This window comes from Salvelinus fontinalis, chromosome 35 (genome assembly GCF_029448725.1).
Source record: "Salvelinus fontinalis isolate EN_2023a chromosome 35, ASM2944872v1, whole genome shotgun sequence".
Taxonomy (NCBI): Eukaryota; Metazoa; Chordata; class Actinopteri; order Salmoniformes; family Salmonidae; genus Salvelinus; species Salvelinus fontinalis.
In genome coordinates, this window is record NC_074699.1 from 1,620,713 (window position 1) to 1,643,124 (window position 22,412).

At 49.5% G+C, this 22,412-nt stretch overlaps 1 protein-coding gene across 1 annotated transcript in view; it reads left to right on the forward strand.

The window, feature by feature from the left end:
• The window catches only part of ttc17 (tetratricopeptide repeat domain 17), an 85,772-nt gene extending 68,205 nt beyond the window's left edge, over positions 1-17,567 (forward strand). Inside the window, exons 34-40 of the mRNA XM_055898927.1 lie at positions 6,101-6,257; positions 7,993-8,113; positions 11,383-11,542; positions 12,540-12,623; positions 12,760-12,879; positions 13,046-13,189; positions 14,882-17,567. Coding sequence (XP_055754902.1) covers positions 6,101-6,257; positions 7,993-8,113; positions 11,383-11,542; positions 12,540-12,623; positions 12,760-12,879; positions 13,046-13,189; positions 14,882-15,013 — 918 coding nt within the window. The 3' untranslated portion in view covers positions 15,014-17,567. The remainder of the gene's footprint in view (positions 1-6,100; positions 6,258-7,992; positions 8,114-11,382; positions 11,543-12,539; positions 12,624-12,759; positions 12,880-13,045; positions 13,190-14,881) is intronic.
• The last annotated feature ends 4,845 nt before the right edge of the window (positions 17,568-22,412 follow it).

Genomic DNA, 22,412 nt, shown 5'->3' on the forward strand with positions numbered 1-22,412 from the left:
TGATGTAATATAGAGACAGACAGGGGGCTGAGTGGTACATGTCCTGTACTGAGTAACTACCATGATGTACTATAGAGACAGACAGGGGGCTGAGTGGTACATGTCCTGTACTGAGTAACTACCATGATGTACTATAGAGACAGACAGGGGGCTGAGTGGTACATGTCCTGTCCTGAGTAACTACCATGATGTAATATAGAGACAGACAGGGGGCTGAGTGGTACATGTCCTGTCCTGAGTAACTACCATGATGTACTATAGAGACAGACAGGGGGCTGAGTGGTACATGTCCTGTCCTGAGTAACTACCATGATGTACTATAGAGACAGACAGGGGGCTGAGTGGTACATGTCCTGTCCTGAGTAACTACCATGATGTACTATAGAGACAGACAGGGGGCTGAGTGGTACATGTCCTGTCCTGAGTAACTACCATGATGTACTATAGAGACAGACAGGGGGCTGAGTGGTACATGTCCTGTCCTGAGTAACTACCATGATGTAATATAGAGACAGACAGGGGGCTGAGTGGTACATGTCCTGTCCTGAGTAACTACCATGATGTAATATAGAGACAGACAGGGGGGTGAGTGGTACATGTCCTGTCCTGAGTAACTACCATGATGTACTATAGAGACAGACAGGGGGCTGAGTGGTACATGTCCTGTACTGAGTAACTACCATGATGTACTATAGAGACAGACAGGGGGCTGAGTGGTACATGTCCTGTCCTGAGTAACTACCATGATGTACTATAGAGACAGACAGGGGGCTGAGTGGTACATGTCCTGTCCTGAGTAACTACCATGATGTACTATAGAGACAGACAGGGGGCTGAGTGGTACATGTCCTGTCCTGAGTAACTACCATGATGTAATATAGAGACAGACAGGGGGCTGAGTGGTACATGTCCTGTCCTGAGTAACTACCATGATGTACTATAGAGACAGACAGGGGGCTGAGTGGTACATGTCCTGAGTAACTACCATGATGTTATATAGAGACAGACAGGGGGCTGAGTGGTACATGTCCTGTACTGAGTAACTACCATGATGTACTTTGGAGACAGACAGGGGGCTGAGTGGTACATGTCCTGTACTGAGTAACTACCATGATGTACTATAGAGACAGACAGGGGGCTGAGTGGTACATGTCCTGAGTAACTACCATGATGTACTATAGAGACAGACAGGGGGCTGAGTGGTACATGTCCTGTCCTGAGTAACTACCATGATGTACTATAGAGACAGACAGGGGGCTGAGTGGTACATGTCCTGTACTGAGTAACTACCATGATGTACTATAGAGACAGACAGGGGGCTGAGTGGTACATGTCCTGTACTGAGAAACTACCATGATGTACTATAGAGACAGACAGGGGGCTGAGTGGTACATGTCCTGTACTGAGTAACTACCATGATGTACTATAGAGACAGACAGGGGGCTGAGTGGTACATGTCCTGTACTGAGTAACTACCATGATGTACTATAGAGACAGACAGGGGGCTGAGTGGTACATGTCCTGTACTGAGAAACTACCATGATGTACTATAGAGACAGACAGGGGGCTGAGTGGTACATGTCCTGAGTAACTACCATGATGTACTATAGAGACAGACAGGGGGCTGAGTGGTACATGTCCTGTCCTGAGTAACTACCATGATGTAATATAGAGACAGACAGGGGGCTGAGTGGTACATGTCCTGAGTAACTACCATGATGTACTATAGAGACGGACAGGGGGCTGAGTGGTACATGTCCTGTACTGAGTAACTACCATGATGTAATATAGAGACAGACAGGGGGCTGAGTGGTACATGTCCTGTACTGAGTAACTACCATAATGTACTATAGAGACAGACAGGGGGCTGAGTGGTACATGTCCTGTACTGAGTAACTACCATGATGTAATATAGAGACAGACAGGGGGCTGAGTGGTACATGTCCTGTACTGAGTAACTACCATGATGTACTATAGAGACAGACAGGGGGCTGAGTGGTACATGTCCTGTACTGAGTAACTACCATGATGTACTATAGAGACAGACAGGGGGCTGAGTGGTACATGTCCTGTACTGAGTAACTACCATGATGTAATATAGAGACAGACAGGGGGCTGAGTGGTACATGTCCTGAGTAACTACCATGATGTACTATAGAGACAGACAGGGGGCTGAGTGGTACATGTCCTGTACTGAGTAACTACCATGATGTAATATAGAGACAGACAGGGGGCTGAGTGGTACATGTCCTGTCCTGAGTAACTACCATGATGTAATATAGAGACAGACAGGGGGCTGAGTGGTACATGTCCTGTACTGAGTAACTACCATGATGTAATATAGAGACAGACAGGGGGCTGAGTGGTACATGTCCTGTACTGAGTAACTACCATGATGTAATATAGAGACAGACAGGGGGCTGAGTGGTACATGTCCTGTCCTGAGTAACTACCATGATGTACTATAGAGACAGACAGGGGGCTGAGTGGTACATGTCCTGTACTGAGTAACTACCATGATGTAATATAGAGACAGACAGGGGGCTGAGTGGTACATGTCCTGTACTGAGTAACTACCATGATGTAATATAGAGACAGACAGGGGGCTGAGTGGTACATGTCCTGAGTAACTACCATGATGTAATATAGAGACAGACAGGGGGCTGAGTGGTACATGTCCTGTACTGAGTAACTACCATGATGTAATATAGAGACAGACAGGGGGCTGAGTGGTACTTGTCCTGTACTGAGTAACTACCATGATGTAATATAGAGACAGACAGGGGGCTGAGTGGTACATGTCCTGTCCTGAGTAACTACCATGATGTAATATAGAGACAGACAGGGGGCTGAGTGGTACATATCCTGTCCTGAGTAACTACCATGATGTACTATAGAGACAGACAGGGGGCTGAGTGGTACATGTCCTGTACTGAGTAACTACCATGATGTAATATAGAGACAGACAGGGGGCTGAGTGGTACATGTCCTGTACTGAGTAACTACCATGATGTACTATAGAGACAGACAGGGGGCTGAGTGGTACATGTCCTTAGTAACTACCATGATGTACTATAGAGACAGACAGGGGGCTGAGTGGTACATGTCCTGTACTGAGTAACTACCATGATGTAATATAGAGACAGACAGGGGGCTGAGTGGTACATGTCCTGAGTAACTACCATGATGTAATATAGAGACAGACAGGGGGCTGAGTGGTACATGTCCTGTACTGAGTAACTACCATGATGTAATATAGAGACAGACAGGGGGCTGAGTGGTACTTGTCCTGTACTGAGTAACTACCATGATGTAATATAGAGACAGACAGGGGGCTGAGTGGTACATGTCCTGTCCTGAGTAACTACCATGATGTAATATAGAGACAGACAGGGGGCTGAGTGGTACATATCCTGTCCTGAGTAACTACCATGATGTACTATAGAGACAGACAGGGGGCTGAGTGGTACATGTCCTGTACTGAGTAACTACCATGATGTAATATAGAGACAGACAGGGGGCTGAGTGGTACATGTCCTGTACTGAGTAACTACCATGATGTAATATAGAGACAGACAGGGGGCTGAGTGGTACATGTCCTGAGTAACTACCATGATGTACTATAGAGACAGACAGGGGGCTGAGTGGTACATGTCCTGTACTGAGTAACTACCATGATGTAATATAGAGACAGACAGGGGGCTGAGTGGTACATGTCCTGTCCTGAGTAACTACCATGATGTACTATAGAGACAGACAGGGGGCTGAGTGGTACATGTCCTGTACTGAGTAACTACCATGATGTACTATAGAGACAGACAGGGGGCTGAGTGGTACATGTCCTGTACTGAGTAACTACCATGATGTAATATAGAGACAGACAGGGGGCTGAGTGGTACATGTCCTGAGTAACTACCATGATGTAATATAGAGACAGACAGGGGGCTGAGTGGTACATGTCCTGTACTGAGTAACTACCATGATGTAATATAGAGACAGACAGGGGGCTGAGTGGTACTTGTCCTGTACTGAGTAACTACCATGATGTAATATAGAGACAGACAGGGGGCTGAGTGGTACATGTCCTGTCCTGAGTAACTACCATGATGTAATATAGAGACAGACAGGGGGCTGAGTGGTACATATCCTGTCCTGAGTAACTACCATGATGTACTATAGAGACAGACAGGGGGCTGAGTGGTACATGTCCTGAGTAACTACCATGATGTACTATAGAGACAGACAGGGGGCTGAGTGGTACATGTCCTGTACTGAGTAACTACCATGATGTACTATAGAGACAGACAGGGGGCTGAGTGGTACATGTCCTGAGTAACTACCATGATGTACTATAGAGACAGACAGGGGGCTGAGTGGTACATGTACTGTGATGAGTAACTACCATGATGTACTATAGAGACAGACAGGGGGGCTGAGTGGTACATGTCCTGTCCTGAGTAACTACCATGATGTAATATAGAGACAGACAGGGGGCTGAGTGGTACATGTCCTGAGTAACTACCATGATGTACTATAGAGACAGACAGGGGGCTGAGTGGTACATGTCCTGTTCTGAGTAACTACCATGATGTACTATAGAGACAGACAGGGGGCTGAGTGGTACATGTCCTGTCCTGAGTAACTACCATGATGTAATATAGAGACAGACAGGGGGCTGAGTGGTACATGTCCTGTACTGAGTAACTACCATGATGTAATATAGAGACAGACAGGGGGCTGAGTGGTACATGTCCTGTCCTTAGTAACTACCATGATGTAATATAGAGACAGACAGGGGGCTGAGTGGTACATGTCCTGTACTGAGTAACTACCATGATGTAATATAGAGACAGACAGGGGGCTGAGTGGTACATGTCCTGTCCTGAGTAACTACCATGATGTACTATAGAGACAGACAGGGGGCTGAGTGGTACATGTCCTGTACTGAGTAACTACCATGATGTACTATAGAGACAGACAGGGGGCTGAGTGGTACATGTCCTGTCCTGAGTAACTACCATGATGTACTATAGAGACAGACAGGGGGCTGAGTGGTACATGTCCTGTCCTGAGTAACTACCATGATGTAATATAGAGACAGACAGGGGGCTGAGTGGTACATGTCCTGAGTAACTACCATGGTGTACTATAGAGACAGACAGGGGGCTGAGTGGTACATGTCCTGTACTGAGTAACTACCATGATGTACTATAGAGACAGACAGGGGGCTGAGTGGTACATGTCCTGTACTGAGTAACTACCATGATGTACTATAGAGACAGACAGGGGGCTGAGTGGTACATGTCCTGTACTGAGTAACTACCATGATGTACTATAGAGACAGACAGGGGGCTGAGTGGTACATGTCCTGTACTGAGTAACTACCATGATGTACTATAGAGACAGACAGGGGGCTGAGTGGTACATGTCCTGTACTGAGTAACTACCATGATGTAATATAGAGACAGACAGGGGGCTGAGTGGTACATGTCCTGTACTGAGTAACTACCATGATGTAATATAGAGACAGACAGGGGGCTGAGTGGTACATGTCCTGTACTGAGTAACTACCATGATGTAATATAGAGACAGACAGGGGCCTGAGTGGTACATGTCCTGAGTAACTACCATGATGTACTATAGAGACAGACAGGGGGCTGAGTGGTACATGTCCTGTACTGAGTAACTACCATGATGTAATATAGAGACAGACAGGGGGCTGAGTGGTACATGTCCTGTCCTGAGTAACTACCATGATGTACTATAGAGACAGACAGGGGGCTGAGTGGTACATGTCCTGTACTGAGTAACTACCATGATGTACTATAGAGACAGACAGGGGGCTGAGTGGTACATGTCCTGTCCTGAGTAACTACCATGATGTACTATAGAGACAGACAGGGGGCTGAGTGGTACATGTCCTGTCCTGAGTAACTACCATGATGTACTATAGAGACAGACAGGGGGCTGAGTGGTACATGTCCTGTACTGAGTAACTACCATGATGTACTATAGAGACAGACAGGGGGCTGAGTGGTACATGTCCTGTACTGAGTAACTACCATGATGTATGAAACGTTATGTTCCTGGTCCTCAACAGATCACGTTCCAGGTGAAGCGTGTGAGGAAGCCCAAGGCGGACAGCCCTGAGGGCTGGGGCAGTGCTGAGGACACCCTGCAGGGGGAGACACTGCTCCCTGGAGGCCACTCTGTCCTGGAGATCAGTGGCCCCACCATCCCGTCCCCCGGGCCCTCAGGTAATAAACAGCCTGCATGCTCACAGACAAACTCACAGTGAGAATCTCAATTGTATTTACTTGACTCCTCGTGTCCTCTCGCCGCCTCCTCAAAACCCCATTAGTGGAAGAAGGCCAGTTGGGAGGGACCTCTGACTTTAACATCCAATGGCTTCTGAGAAGGATGCGAGGAATCAAGGAAATACAATTGAGATTCTCCCCTAAAGTCAGTTCTCTTAGTCATCATCATTGAACCATACTAAGAAAGTGTTTGTGTCTCTAGGGTACTGATGTGTGTGTGTGTGTGTGTGTGTGTGTGTGTGTGTGTGTGTGTGTGTGTGTGTGTGTGTGTGTGTGTGTGTGTGTGTGTGTGTGTGTGTGTGTGTGTGTGTGTGTGTGTGTGTGTGTGTGTGTGTGTGTGTGTGTGTGTGTGTGTGTGTGTGTGTGTGTGTGTGTGTGTGTGTGTGTGTGTGTGTGTGTGTGTGTGTGTGTGTGTGTGTGTGTGTGTGTGTGTGTGTGTGTGTGTGTGTGTGTGTGTGTGTGTGTGTGTGTGTGTGTGTGTGTGTGTGTGTGTGTGTGTGTGTGTGTGTGTGTGTGTGTGTGTGTGTGTGTGTGTGTGTGTGTGTGTGTGTGTGTGTGTGTGTGTGTGTGTGTGTGTGTGTGTGTGTGTGTGTGTGTGTGTGTGTGTGTGTGTGTGTGTGTGTGTGTGTGTGTGTGTGTGTGTGTGTGTGTGTGTGTGTGTGTGTGTGTGTGTGTGTGTGTGTGTGTGTGTGTGTGTGTGTGTGTGTGTGTGTGTGTGTGTGTGTGTGTGTGTGTGTGTGTGTGTGTGTGTGTGTGTGTGTGTGTGTGTGTGTGTGTGTGTGTGTGTGTGTGTGTGTGTGTGTGTGTGTGTGTGTGTGTGTGTGTGTGTGTGTGTGTGTGTGTGTGTGTGTGTGTGTGTGTGTGTGTGTGTGTGTGTGTGTGTGTGTGTGTGTGTGTGTGTGTGTGTGTGTGTGTGTGTGTGTGTGTGTGTGTGTGTGTGTGTGTGTGTGTGTGTGTGTGTGTGTGTGTGTGTGTGTGTGTGTGTGTGTGTGTGTGTGTGTGTGTGTGTGTGTGTGTGTGTGTGTGTGTGTGTGTGTGTGTGTGTGTGTGTGTGTGTGTGTGTGTGTGTGTGTGTGTGTGTGTGTGTGTGTGTGTGTGTGTGTGTGTGTGTGTGTGTGTGTGTGTGTGTGTGTGTGTGTGTGTGTGTGTGTGTGTGTGTGTGTGTGTGTGTGTGTGTGTGTGTGTGTGTGTGTGTGTGTGTGTGTGTGTGTGTGTGTGTGTGTGTGTGTGTGTGTGTGTGTGTGTGTGTGTGTGTGTGTGTGTGTGTGTGTGTGTGTGTGTGTGTGTGTGTGTGTGTGTGTGTGTGTGTGTGTGTGTGTGTGTGTGTGTGTGTGTGTGTGTGTGTGTGGTGTGTGTGTGTGTGTGTGTGTGTGTGTGTGTGGTGTGGGTGTGTGTGTGTGTGGTGTGTGTGTGGTGTGGTGTGTGTGTGTGTGTGTGTGTGTGTGTGTGTGTGGTGTGTGTGTGTGTGTGTGTGTGTGTGGTGTGTGTGTGTGTGTGTGTGTGTGTGTGTGTGTGTGTGGGTGTGTGGTGTGTGTGTGTGTGTGTGTGTGTGTGGTGTGTGTGTGTGTGTGTGTGTGTGTGTGTGTGTGTGTGTGTGTGTGTGTGTGTGGTGTGTGTGTGTGTGTGTGTGTGTGTGTGTGTGTGTGTGTGTGTGTGTGTGTGTGTGTGTGTGTAGGGCGATGGAGGGACTATACCAGTCTGGGCTGGCCGGGGCCAGAGGAGTGCCAGAGAACACGCAGGGTAGACCTCACCACCGTGGCCAGTACCTGGCTGGCCGTGTCTGCCAAGAACATCGAGTCAGTACCAACCTTCCCCTTTGTCCTCTGTTTGTCTTGTGTAAGGGGTTAGGACAGTGTTGTAAATTCAAACTTTGAACTCTGCCTGGCTGTCTATCTCATAGATAACTGTATATAGTGTGTGACAGTGGTTTCCCAACCCTCCCCTGGGGAATGTACCTCCCAGTCCACATTGTTCCAACCCTCCCCTGGGGAATGTACCTCCCAGTCCACATTGTTCCAACCCTCCCCTGGGGAATGTACCTCCCAGTCCACATTGTTCCAACCCTCCCCTGGGGAATGTACCTCCCAGTCCACATTGTCCCAACCCTCCCCTGGGGAATGTACCTCCCAGTCCACATTGTTCCAACCCTCCCCTGGGGAATGTACCTCCCAGTCCACATTGTCCCAACCCTCCCCTGGGGAATGTACCTCCCAGTCCACATTGTTCCAACCCTCCCCCGGGGAATGTACCTCCCAGCCCACATTGTTCCAACCCTCCCCTGGTGAATGTACCTCCCAGTCCACATTGTTCCAACCCTCCCCTGGGGAATGTACCTCCCAGTCCACATTATTCCAACCCTCCCCTGGGGAATGTACCTCCCAGTCCACATTGTTCCAACCCTCCCCTGGGGAATGTACCTCCCAGCCCACATTGTTCCAACCCTCCCCTTGGGAATGTACCTCCCAGTCCACATTGTTCCAACCCTCCCCTGGGGAATGTACCTCCCAGTCCACATTGTTCCAACCCTCCCCTGGGGAATGTACCTCCCAGTCCACATTGTTCCAACCCTCCCCTGGGGAATGTACCTCCCAGTCCACAGTGTTCCAACCCTCCCCTGGGGAATGTACCTCCCAGTCCACATTGTTCCAACCCTCCCCTTGGGAATGTACCTCCCAGTCCACCTTGTCCCAACCCTCCCCTGGGGTATGTACCTCCCAGTCCACATTGTTCCAACCCTCCCCTGGGGAATGTACCTCCCAGTCCACATTGTTCCAACCCTCCCCTGGGGAATGTACCTCCCAGTCCACATTGTTCCAACCCTCCCCTGGGGAATGTACCTCCCAGTCCACATTGTTCCAACCCTGCACTGACACATCTGATTCAACTAACTAATCAACTAGTAAAATGTTGACTGCCGCTGGAGTCAGTTGGGAATCACTTTATTAGGACTTAAAGGGATAGTTGGAGATTGAAACTCTTTTTTATATATATTTACACTGTTAAGATGAACTCATGGATAGCATTTGTATGTCTCTGTGCCGTATGAAGCAAGGTCGTGTCTGGAGCCATTACTCATTAGCCCAGTGAATGGAAGTCTACTGTAGCAACTAGCATGAAACTACCTTCAACTTCCTTCAAACTGTACACATAACATTGGTAACCATGAGTTCATCTGACTCTGGGGAAGGAGATAGTTCAACATGTTGGCAACATATATATCTTCTTAACATCCAAAGCCACACTTTAACTAGAAAAATGTCTAAAGTTCTATTCCCCCCTCCCTCGGTGTTCTCTCATTTCCACCCTCCCTCGCTGTTCTCTCGTTTCCACCCTCCCTCGCTGTTCTCTCGTTTCCACCCTCCCTCGCTGTTTTCTCGTTTCCCCCTTCCCTCGCTGTTTTCTCGTTTCCACCCTCCCTCGCTGTTCTCTCGTTTCTACCCTCCCTCGCTGTTCTCTCGTTTCCACCCTCCCTCGCTGTTCTCTCGTTTCCACCCTCCCTCGGTGTTCTCTCGTTTCCACCCTCCCTCGCTGTTCTCTCGTTTCCACCCTCCCTCGCTGTTCTCTCGTTTCCCCCTTCCCTCGCTGTTTTCTCGTTTCCACCCTCCCTCGCTGTTCTCTCGTTTCCACCCTCCCTCGCTGTTCTCTCATTTCCACCCTCCCTCGCTGTTCTCTCATTTTCACCCTCCCTCGCTGTTCTCTCATTTCCACCCTCCCTCGCTGTTCCCTCGTTTCCCCCTCCCTCGCTGTTCTCTCGTTTCCCCCCTCCCTCGCTGTTCTCTCGTTTCTTCCCTCCCTCGCCGTTCTCTCATTTCCACCCTCCCTCGCTCGCTGTTCTCTCGTTTCCACCCTCCCTCGCTCGCTGTTCTCTCGTTTCCACCCTCCCTCGCTCGCTGTTCTCTCGTTTCCACCCTCCCTCGCTCGCTGTTCTCTCGTTTCCACCCTCCCTCGCTCGCTGTTCTCTCGTTTCCACCCTCCCTCGCTCGCTGTTCTCTCGTTTCCACCCTCGCTCGCTGTTTTCTCGTTTCCACCCTCCCTCGCTGTTCTCTCGTTTCCACCCTCCCTCGCTGTTCTCTCGTTTCCACCCTCCCTCGCTGTTCTCTCGTTTCCACCCTCCCTCGCTGTTCTCTCGTTTCCACCCTCCCTCGCTGTTCTCGTTTCCACCCTCCCTCGCTGTTCTCTCGTTTCCACCCTCCCTCGCTGTTCTCTCGTTTCCACCCTCCCTCGCTGTTCTCTCGTTTCCACCCTCCCTCGCTGTTCTCTCGTTTCCACCCTCCCTCGCTGTTCTCTCGTTTCCACCCTCCCTCGCTGTTCTCTCGTTTCCACCCTCCCTCGCTGTTCTCTCGTTTCCACCCTCCCTCGCTGTTCTCTCGTTTCCACCCTCCCTCGCTGTTCTCTCGTTTCCACCCTCCCTCGCTGTTCTCTCGTTTCCACCCTCCCTCGCTGTTCTCTCGTTTCCACCCTCCCTCGCTGTTCTCTCGTTTCCACCCTCCCTCGCTGTTCTCTCGTTTCCACCCTCCCTCGCTGTTCTCTCGTTTCCACCCTCCCTCGCTGTTCTCTCGTTTCCACCCTCCCTCGCTGTTCTCTCGTTTTTACCCTCCCTCGCTGTTCTCTCGTTTTCACCCTCCCTCGGTGTTCTCTCGTTTCCACCCTCCCTCGCTGTTCTCTCGTTTCCACCCTCCCTCGCTGTTCTCTCGTTTCCACCCTCCCTCGCTGTTCTCTCGTTTCCACCCTCCCTCGCTGTTCTCTCGTTTCTCCCCTCCCTCGGTGTTCTCTCGTTTCTCCCCTCCCTCGGTGTTCCCTCGTTTCCCCCCTCCCTCGCTGTTCTCTCGTTTCCCCCCTCCCTCGCCGTTCTCTCGTTTCCACCCTCCCTCGCCGTTCTCTCGTTTCCACCCTCCCTCGCCGTTCTCTCGTTTCCACCCTCCCTCGCCGTTCTCTCGTTTCCACCCTCCCTCGCCGTTCTCTCGTTTCCACCCTCCCTCGCCGTTCTCTCGTTTCCACCCTCCCTCGCCGTTCTCTCGTTTCCACCCTCCCTCGCCGTTCTCTCGTTTCCACCCTCCCTCTGCAGCATCACGGAACACATAGACTTTACCACTCCACTCCAGGAGCCTGCGGTGGAGCCATTGTGCAACGCCAACCTGGCGGCCAGCATGCACACCCTGGACCACCTAGCTGGCGTGGCCAACCGCGCCGCTATCCACTACACCGGAGAGAGTCAACTCAGAGAGGTAGGGGACAGAGAGAGTCAACTCGGAGAGGTAGGGGACAGAGAGAGTCAACTCGGAGAGGTAGGGGACAGAGAGAGTCAACTCGGAGAGGTAGGGGACAGAGAGAGTCAACTCGGAGAGGTAGGGGACAGAGAGAGTCAACTCGGAGAGGTAGGGGACAGAGAGAGTCAACTCGGAGAGGTAGGGGACAGAGAGAGTCAACTCGGAGAGGTAGGGGACAGAGAGAGTCAACTCGGAGAGGTAGGGGACATAGAGAGTCAACTCGGAGAGGTAGGGGACATAGAGAGTCAACTCGGAGAGGTAGGGGACAGAGAGAGTCAACTCGGAGAGGTAGGGGACAGAGAGAGTCAACTCGGAGAGGTAGGGGACAGAGAGAGTCAACTCGGAGAGGTAGGGGACAGAGAGAGTCAACTCGGAGAGGTAGGGGACAGAGAGAGTCAACTCGGAGAGGTAGGGGACAGAGAGAGTCAACTCGGAGAGGTAGGGGACAGAGAGAGTCAACTCGGAGAGGTAGGGGACAGAGAGAGTCAACTCGGAGAGGTAGGGGACAGAGAGAGTCAACTCGGAGAGGTAGGGGACAGAGAGAGTCAACTCGGAGAGGTAGGGGACAGAGAGAGTCAACTCGGAGAGGTAGGGGACAGAGAGAGTCAACTCGGAGAGGTAGGGGACAGAGAGAGTCAACTCGGAGAGGTAGGGGACAGAGAGAGTCAACTCGGAGAGGTAGGGGACAGAGAGAGAGTCAACTCGGAGAGGTAGGGGACAGAGAGAGTCAACTCGGAGAGGTAGGGGACAGAGAGAGTCAACTCGGAGAGGTAGGGGACAGAGAGAGAGTCAACTCGGAGAGGTAGGGGACAGAGAGAGAGTCAACTCGGAGAGGTAGGGGACAGAGAGAGAGTCTACTCTGAGAGGGAGGGGACAGAGTCTCTCACATCTCACCAGTCTGCATCTTTTCACTGTTCTGCCGTGAGCCTCAACCGGATTTCCGTTTGTCATTCAGGTTCTACAGAATCTGGGCAAAGACAAGTTCTCCCCTCAGTCCTTTGAGCAGGTGGGCACGCGCATCGCCAAGGTCTTGGAGAAGGTACGTGTTTGTGGAGGTGGTAGCTGCCCGTCAGGCTATTCTACAACCCTGTATCACCCAAATCACAGCATCTTCCGGTAGTATAAAGATCAATAAAATCATGCAGACAAATGAAAGTGTCTCCTCTCCTGAGCAGAACCAGACATCGTGGGTCTTGTCCAGCATGTCTGCTCTCTACTGGAGGGTGAAGGGTCAGGGCAAGAGGGCCATCGACTGCCTACGCCAAGCCCTCCACTACGCCCCGCACCACATGAAGGTAACACGGACTGAGACTTGCCCAATAATAACACACATGTTTGTTTTTCTTTGCAAAACATTTTTCTACTGTGTGAACTGCTGAACATGACCCCGTGCTATAGGGCTGTGTGATAATTCAGTATCTCTCTCTCCTTCCCTCCCTCCTTCCCCGCCCTCCCTCTCAGGATGTACCTCTGATCAGCCTGGCCAACATCTTCCAGAACGCACGGCTGTGGGAGGACGCCCTGACCGTGGCCCGCATGGCTGTGGAGATCGCCCCGCACTTCGTTGTCAACCACTTCACCCTCGCCAACGTCTACATCGCCATGGTGAGCCCACCACCATGGGAACGGACCAGCATTGTTGTCATGGCCTTGCCATGAGTCGTCTGGTTCAGGGTCTGTCGTCTGGTGCAGGGTCTGGTTCAGGGTCTGTCGCCTGGTTCAGGGTCTGTCGCCTGGTTCAGGGTCTGTCGCCTGGTTCAGGGCCTGGTTCAGGGTCTGTCGCCTGGTTCAGGGCCTGGTTCAGGGTCTGTCGCCTGGTTCAGGGTCTGTCGCCTGGTTCAGGGTCTGTCGCCTGGTTCAGGGTCTGTCGTCTGGTTCAGGGTCTGGTTCAGGGTCTGTCGCCTGGTTCAGGGTCTGTCGTCTGGTTCAGGGCCTGGTTCAGCGTCTGTCGCCTGGTTCAGGGTCTGTCGCCTGGTTCAGGGTCTGTCGCCTGGTTCAGGGTTTGGTTCAGGGTCTGTCGCCTGGTTCAGGGTCTGTCGCCTGGTTCAGGGTCTGTCGCCTGGTTCCGGGTCTGGTTCAGGGTCTGTCGCCTGGTTCAGGGTCTGGTTCAGGGTCTGTCGCCTGGTTCAGGGGCTGTCGTCTGGTTCAGGGTCTGTCGTCTGGTTCAGGGTCTGTCGTCTGGTTCAGGGTCTGTCGCCTGGTTCAGGGTCTGTCGCCTGGTTCAGGGTCTGTCGCCTGGTTCAGGGTCTGTCGCCTGGTTCAGGGTCTGGTTCAGGGTCTGGTTCAGGGTCTGTCGTCTGGTTCAGGGTCTGTCGCCTGTTTCAGGGTCTGTCGCCTGGTTCAGGGTCTGGTTCAGGGTCTGTCGCCTGGTTCAGGGTCTGGTTCAGGGTCTTTCGCCTGGTTCAGGGGCTGTCGTCTGGTTCAGGTGCTTAATTACCTTCAAGTGTCAGTGGTTGTGAAGCGGGTTATTTATGCTGGTATTGGTAAGTGTGTGTGTGGAATCGTATGCTGGTTGCGTGTCAGGTGGGTGTTGAAGAATACTAATGCTGCTGCTAATGCTGCTACTAATGCTGCTGCTAATGCTGCTGCTAATGCTGCTGCTAATGCTGCTGCTAGTGCTGCTGCTAGTGCTGCTGCTAATGCTGCTGCTAGTGCTGCTGCTAGTGCTGCTGTTAGTTCTACTGCTAATGCTGCTGCTAATGCTGCTACTAATGCTGCTGCTAGTGCTGCTGTTAGTGCTGCTGTTAGTGCTGCTGCTAATGCCGCTGCTAATGCCGCTGCTAATGCCGCTGCTAATGCCGCTGCTAATGCCGCTGCTAATGCCGCTGCTAATGCTGCTGCTAATGCTGCTGCTAGTGCCGCTGCTAGTGCCGCTGCTAATGCCGCTGTTAGTGCCGCTGCTAATGCCGCTGCTAGTGCCGCTGCTAGTGCTGCTGCTAGTGCTGCTGCTAGTGCTGCTGCTAGTGCTGCTGCTAATGCTGCTGCTAGTGCTGCTACTAATGCTGCTGCTAGTGCTGCTGCTTGTGCTGCTGCTAATGCTGCTGCTAATGGTGCTGCTGCTAATGGTGCTGCTGCTAATGGTGCTGCTGCTGCTAGTGCTGCTGCTAATGGTGCTGCTGCTAGTGCTGCTGCTAGTGCTGCTGCTAGTGCTGGTGTGTCAAATGACGGCATGAGTATGAATTGTGGTGATTTGTGTAAATACTGATCAGTTGTATTTATTATTCTTTGTTCATTGATCTGTGTGTGTGTGTGTGTGTGTGTGTGTGTGTGTGTGTGTGTGTGTGTGTGTCTCTCCAGGAGGAGTTTGAGAAGGCCATGCGCTGGTATGAGTCCACTCTGGAGCTGCAGCCAGAGTTTGCCCCTGCCAAGGACCGCCTGAGAACCATCCAGTGTTACCTGCTAACCAAGAAGGACCGCCGTCTACCCTGAGACGACTCCACAGGAGAAGCCCTCGGAACACACACACCACACATACAAAAACATAACTTACAGTAGTTACTCACAGGAAAGAGGTTGTTGATTTAAAACAAATGTTTTTTAAGTCATTGCCATATAATTATTGTTCAAAGGAATTCAGGGGTTCCATTCGCTGTGACCTCAGACTCTGGTCGTAGGGGGTAAAACATTCACTAAATGGCCCATGTTACCTTCTGAAGAAGCCCTCCACCTGAAAAGTTCTCAATTCTATTAGGAAGCTTTGGGATCTATCCCATCACTCAGCCTCCCTGTCCCATAGACTACAGTATATAGAGCCCAGCATAGAGTCCCATCACTCAGCCTCCCTGTCCCATAGACTACAGTATATAGAGCCCAGCTTAGGGTCCCATCACTCAGCCTCCCTGTCCCATAGACTACAGTATATAGAGTCTCATCACTCAGCCTCCCTGTCCCATAGACTACAGTATATAGAGTCTCATCACTCAGCCTCCCTGTCCCATAGACTACAGTATATAGAGTCCCATCACTCAGCCTACCTGTCCCATAGACTACAGTATATAGAGCCCAGCATAGAGTCCCATCACTCAGCCTCCCTGTCCCATAGACTACAGTATATAGAGCCCAGCATAGTCTCATCACTCAGCATCCCTGTCCCATAGACTACAGTATATCGAGCCCAGCATAGTCTCATCACTCAGCCTCCCTGTCCCATAGACTACAGTATATAGAGCCCAGCATAGAGTCTCATCACTCAGCCTCCCTGTCCCATAGACTACAGTATATAGAGCCCAGCATAGAGTCTCATCACTCAGCCTCCCTGTCCCATAGACTACAGTATATAGAGCCCAGCATAGAGTCTCATCACTCAGCCTCCCTGTCCCATAGACTACAGTATATAGAGCCCAGCATAGAGTCTCATCACTCAGCCTCCCTGTCCCATAGACTACAGTATATAGAGCCCAGCATAGAGTCCCATCACTCAGCCTCCCTGTCCCATAGACTACAGTATATAGAGCCCAGCATAGAGTCTCATCACTCAGCCTCCCTGTCCCATAGACTACAGTATATAGAGCCCAGCTTAGGGTCCCATCACTCAGCCTCCCTGTCCCATAGACTAGAGTATATAGAGCCCAGCATAGAGTCTCATCACTCAGCCTCCCTGTCCCATAGACTACAGTATATAGAGTCCCATCACTCAGCCTCCCTGTCCCATAGACTACAGTATATAGAGCCCAGCATAGAGTCTCATCACTCAGCCTCCCTGTCCCATAGACTACAGTATATAGAGCCCAGCATAGAGTCTCATCACTCAGCCTCCCTGTCCCATAGACTACAGTATATAGAGCCCAGCATAGAGTCCCATCACTCAGCCTCCCTGTCCCATAGACTACAGTATATAGAGTCCCATCACTCAGCCTCCCTGTCCCATAGACTACAGTATATAGAGTCCCATCACTCAGCCTCCCTGTCCCATAGACTACAGTATATAGAGCCCAGCTTAGGGTCCCATCACTCAGCCTCCCTGTCCCATAGACTACAGTATATAGAGCCCAGCATAGAGTCTCATCACTCAGCCTCCCTGTCCCATAGACTACAGTATATAGAGTCCCATCACTCAGCCTCCCTGTCCCATAGACTACAGTATATAGAGCCCAGCATAGAGTCCCATCACTCAGCCTCCCTGTCCCATAGACTACAGTATATAGAGCCCAGCATAGAGTCCCATCACTCAGCCTACCTGTCCCATAGACTACAGTATATAGAGCCCAGCATAGAGTCTCATCACTCAGCCTCCCTGTCCCATAGACTACAGTATATAGAGCCAGAAGGCTGCTGTTTTTTGTTCTGTCTCCAGTGGAGTTGGACTAGGAAGTGCAGACAGGACATGGTTTTATTTCATGAATTCATACACATCCTTCTCTCTGTCCTTCATTTTGTTAGGAATCAATCAAGAAGAACAATGCAGTAGTTGATTTACAAGACTGATATAATCCCATAGATGGTGCTGTTTTTTAAATTTATTTTAATTGGAGGTTTTAATTGGAAGAACAGTTGTCATCACACAGTAATTTCTTATGATTAAGAAATAGTTTGGTAAAGAGACAAATTGCTGCTGGTTTGTAGCTTGCTAACTAAACGCAGGTGTACCGGGTCGTGGAATGACCCGTCTCAAAACCTTTTACAATTATGGCTGCTTAAAAAAATTCATATAGATTGTCTTGTTTTGCCCTTGTTTTTTTATCATTCCTATTTATGTGGGGACCTACAATGAATAAATGAAAATGTATTTTTATGAAAGGAACGTTAATGCATAGCAACAAAAAAAAGTTAACTGTAATGTGTTGTTTACGTTTGCTCTTTTATTTATAGAAATTATTTGTCAGGGCCCAAAAAAAAACTTTTGACCATTTTTCAAACTTTAAATTGAACTGTTGTGTACAGTATTAAGGCAGTGGGACATATAAGTTGATCGGCTCATCATTTGAATGTATCCATTGTCTTTTGACGAACTTCAGACCTCTGGGAAATAAAAAGCAAGATGTTTTGATGCGTTGAGACTTAAGTTGAATGGAGGTGAGTTTTGGATTCAGTTTTCTGGGGTCTACTTCAGAGTGCATTTAAACAGAGGTAGTGGTGTGGTGGAGAGACTGAAACCCATGTCTGAGGGTGTGGTGGGGAGACTGAAACCCATGTCTGAGGGTGTGGTGGGGAGACTGAAACCCATGTCTGAGGGTGTGGTGGGGAGACTGAAACCCATGTCTGAGGGTGTGGTGGGGAGACTGAAACCCATGTCTGAGGGTGTGGTGGAGAGACTGAAACCCATGTCTGAGGGCGTGGTGGGGAGACTGAAACCCATGTCTGAGGGTGTGGTGGGGAGACTGAAACCCATGTCTGAGGGTGTGGTGGGGAGACTGAAACCCATGTCTGAGGGTGTGGTGGGGAGACTGAAACCCATGTCTGAGGGTGTGGTGGAGAGACTGAAACCCATGTCTGAGGGTGTGGTGGGGAGACTGAAACCCATGTCTGAGGGCGTGGTGGGGAGACTGAAACCCATGTCTGAGGGTGTGGTGGGGAGACTGAAACCCATGTCTGAGGGTGTGGTGGGGAGACTGAAACCCATGTCTGAGGGTGTGGTGGAGAGACTGAAACCCATGTCTGAGGGTATGGTGGGGAGACTGAAACCCATGCCCGAGGGTGCGATGGGGAGACTGAAACCCATGTCTGAGGGTGTGGTGGGGAGACTGAAACCCATGTCTGAGGGTGTGGTGGGGAGACTGAAACCCATGTCTGAGGGTATGGTGGGGAGACTGAAACCCATGCCCGAGGGTGCGATGGGGAGACTGAAACCCATGTCTGAGGGTGTGGTGGGGAGACTGAAACCCATGTCTGAGGGTGTGGTGGGGAGACTGAAACCCATGCCCGAGGGTGTGGTGGGGAGACTGAAACCCATGCCCGAGGCAGCCGTGTGGTTGGGAGAAATAATTCTGTAAATAGTGGACGGAGATGTCTTTCCAACTCCTCTGACGGACAGCACAGCCCTAGGCCCTTCCCCAACGCACTGCTCCCATTAAAAACCATTGAATTGCTGTGTTTTAAAGCATAGCTCAGTTAGGGTCCTGAGTGGATGAAAACCTGCATAACACTACACTTCTGGCTTTGTCATATTCCTAGAATTGCCCTTTTTTTAAATGCACCCCTTGTGGCTCTGTGATCATACTCCAAATGAATGGCAGTATTTCACCTTGCTTTTGGCCTGAGGAAAATGATATGGTTTCCTCAGTACGATACTAGGTGCAGATTGATGCTGTCCAGGTGTTCCCCCAACCAAGACATGTTGCTAAAATCCAAATGCGCCAGTGACAATGAGTGTGTTTGCAGAAGTAACAAGATGACTTGCAGGACAGTCCCCTTCCTGATTGTTTGCAGAAGTAACAAGATGACTTGCAGGACAGTCCCCTTCCTGATTGTTTGCAGAAGTAACAAGATGACTTGCAGGACAGTCCCCTTCCTGATTGTTTGCAGAAGTAACAAGATGACTTGCAGGACAGTCCCCTTCCTGATTGTTTGCAGAAGTAACAAGATGACTTGCAGGACAGTCCCCTTCCTGATTGTTTGCAGAAGTAACAAGATGACTTGCAGGACAGTCCCCTTCCTGATTGTTTGCAGAAGTAACAAGATGACTTGCAGGACAGTCCCCTTCCTGATACAATGGATCTTATATGACAGGATTTGTAGCCACAAGCGTCACCCATATTTTTTAATTTTACCTTTATTTAACCAGGCAGGTCAGTTAAGAACAAATTCTTATTTTCAATGACGTCCTAGGAACAGTGGGTTACCTGCCTTGTTCAGTGGCAGAACGACAAATTTTTACCATGTCAGCTCGGGGATTCAATCTTGCAACCTTTCGGTTACTAGTCCAACGCTCTAACCACTAGGCTACCTGCCGCCCCACTAGGCTACCTGGCAACCCAGAAGGCACTGCCAAATCAAGGGTAGAAGATGGTGGAACTATATCAGGTTGGGAACTAACGCACTCAGAGGCGTCGTTAACCCACTCGTATACTGTTCAGTCATTGTCAATGAGCTGTTAGTCTACATGGGCTAGGGCTTGCCCATAGCCACAGCTGCAATTCTGCACAGACAATGTGTTTTGTCTGCAAGTGCTGGAAATAGTGCAAGCACAGTGCGGCCTGCTATTTTTAGCAGCCTGTGAGGGAACATGTTGCAGAGAGGCTGGCACACATGCACGGACTGCTATAAATATCAAGTAAACACACGAGAATGCATATTGCACAGCACCTTGGAGAGCAACCGCATCGCTAATGGTTGTTAGCCTATTATTGTCCTCAGAACCGCTCCCTTTTAGAATGTTTCTCAGTTCATATTTAACTCTGGTGGTATTTCTGAACCCACACGTCTTGGGTACAGTGTATAAATAACTTGTGTCCAACGAAGCGTGTGAATTTGTCAGGGGGGTGAGAGGAGGACTGGGTGCTCAGTTATGTAATAGACATGTGATGTGAGTGACCAGCACACACACAAACTCACGCACACACACACTAACACACACTGCTTTGAATGAGGCTGTAAGAGTGAGATCAGCCAATGGGAGGGGGTAGCAGGCAGGCCAATGGCTCAGCTGAGAATGTATTGGCTAGCTGTGTTTTGGTGTGTAAGACAGATTATATAACTTTGTTTATAGTCCTTGTTGAAAAAGTAAGTATACAAATAGACTGAGCCTACAAATAGAAACCGCAAAAAACATCTTGGGACATTTGAACACGTGATTAGAAGAGGTTAGGCAGCCTAGTGGTGTGAGTGTTGGGCCAGTAACCAGAAGGTTGCTGGATCGAATCCCTGAGCTGACGTAAAAATCTGTTCTGCCCCTGAGCAAGGCAGGGCACTGAAGACTTTAAGGCAGCCCCCCTCTGATTCAGAGGGGTTGGGTAAAATACGGAAGACACATTTCAGTTGAATACATTCAGTTGGACAACTGAGTAGGTATCCCCTTTTCCCTTTAAAATGTCTATAGACTACTTGGATTCACATAGGATCTGGTAGGTTACCTGTGGTGTCTGTATATATTTAGATAAGAGGACAGCAGTATCTGATAGGTTACCTGTGGTGTCTGTATATATCTATTTAGATAAAAGGACAGCGGTATCTGATAGGTTACCTGTGGTGTCTATATATCTATTTAGATAAGAGGACAGCAGTATCTGATATATAGGAGGCACCACTTAGCAACAGCATCTCATAGGTTCATTCAGATGGTTCATTTGTGCTATTCTGACATGCTTATCCGGTCAATGTATACTTGGACATCTGGCGTAGAAAATGAATAGGCCTATGGAGAAATTGTATGTGGTATCAGTAAATGAGAGGAATTACCTAGTATATGTTTCAGTTCTGAGTGTGTTGGATTGAATTCTAGAAGTGTCCACATGCAGACTTCGAGGCCGGGATTTGTCCTGGTCTGTTCTATTGTCTTGGTCTGTTCTTCACCATGGTCTGTTATATTGTCTTGGTCTGTTCTTCACCATGGTCTGTTCTATTGTCATGGTCTGTTCTATTGTCCTGGTCTGTTCTTCACCATGGTCTGTTCTATTGTCATGGTCTGTTCTACTGTCCTGGTCTATTCTATTGTCATGGTCTGTTCTATTGTCATGGTCTGTTCTATTGTCATGGTCTGTTCTATTGTCATGGTCTGTTCTATTGTCATGGTCTGTTCTATTGTCATGGTCTGTTCTATTGTCCTGGTCTGTTCTATTGTCATGGTCTGTTCTATTGTCCTGGTCTGTTCTTCACCATGGTCTGTTCTATTGTCCTGGTCTGTTCTTCACCATGGTCTGTTCTATTGTCCTGGTCTGTTCTATTGTCCTGGTCTGTTCTATTGTCCTGGTCTGTTCTATTGTCCTGGTCTGTTCTATTGTCATGGTCTGTTCTATTGTCCTGGTCTGTTCTTCACCATGGTCTGTTCTTCACCATGGTATGTTCTATTGTCCTGGTCTGTTCTATTGTCCTGGTCTGTTCTATTGTCCTGGTCTGTTCTATTGGCCTGGTCTGTTCTATTGTCCTGGTCTGTTCTATTGTCCTGGTCTGTTCTTCACCCTGGTCTGTTCTTCACCATGGTCTGTTCTATTGTCCTGGTCTGTTCTATTGTCCTGGTCTGTTCTTCACCATGGTCTGTTCTATTGTCCTGGTCTGTTCTTCACCGTGGTCTGTTCTATTGTCCTGGTCTGTTCGTCACCATGGTCTGTTCTATTGTCCTGGTCTGTTCTTCACCATGGTCTGTTCTATTGTCCTGGTCTGTTCTTCACCATGGTCTGTTCTATTGTCCTGGTCTGTTCTTCACCATGGTCTGTTCTATTGTCCTGGTCTGTTCTATTGCATGTTAAGCGGATTGAGAACCATGGACAGCGACAAAGCGAGAACTGGGCTACGTTATGTTGCCTAATGTCACAGCCCTGTAGCCTACAATTTTCATCCTGGAAATAACGTCCAAATATTTTACAATTCACATGGTCCAATGCATTGTATTTTGTGGTGGCCAAGAGACGAATTTTCAGCACCCCGTATTCTTTCCAACCGCCCCGCCCTCCTTTCTCGCAAGTTGAATTAATTTGATACTATTTTTGAAGCTCTGTGTTTCTAAGGGATACCTAATGACGCAATGACGTCAATGCGGGTCAGTAGCACACTGGCATACTGGTGGTTGAGACGGTAGTGTTCAGGAACCAAGCTTTATCAATGAGAGCCTATAAAGCCATGCTTTCAATTCGTTGTAATAAAAGCAAAGAAGTATAGTTCAATGGTAAAAATACGACATTATTTGGTTGCATATCAAAATAATGTATTAATGTTGTGAGCTTTAACACACCAAGAG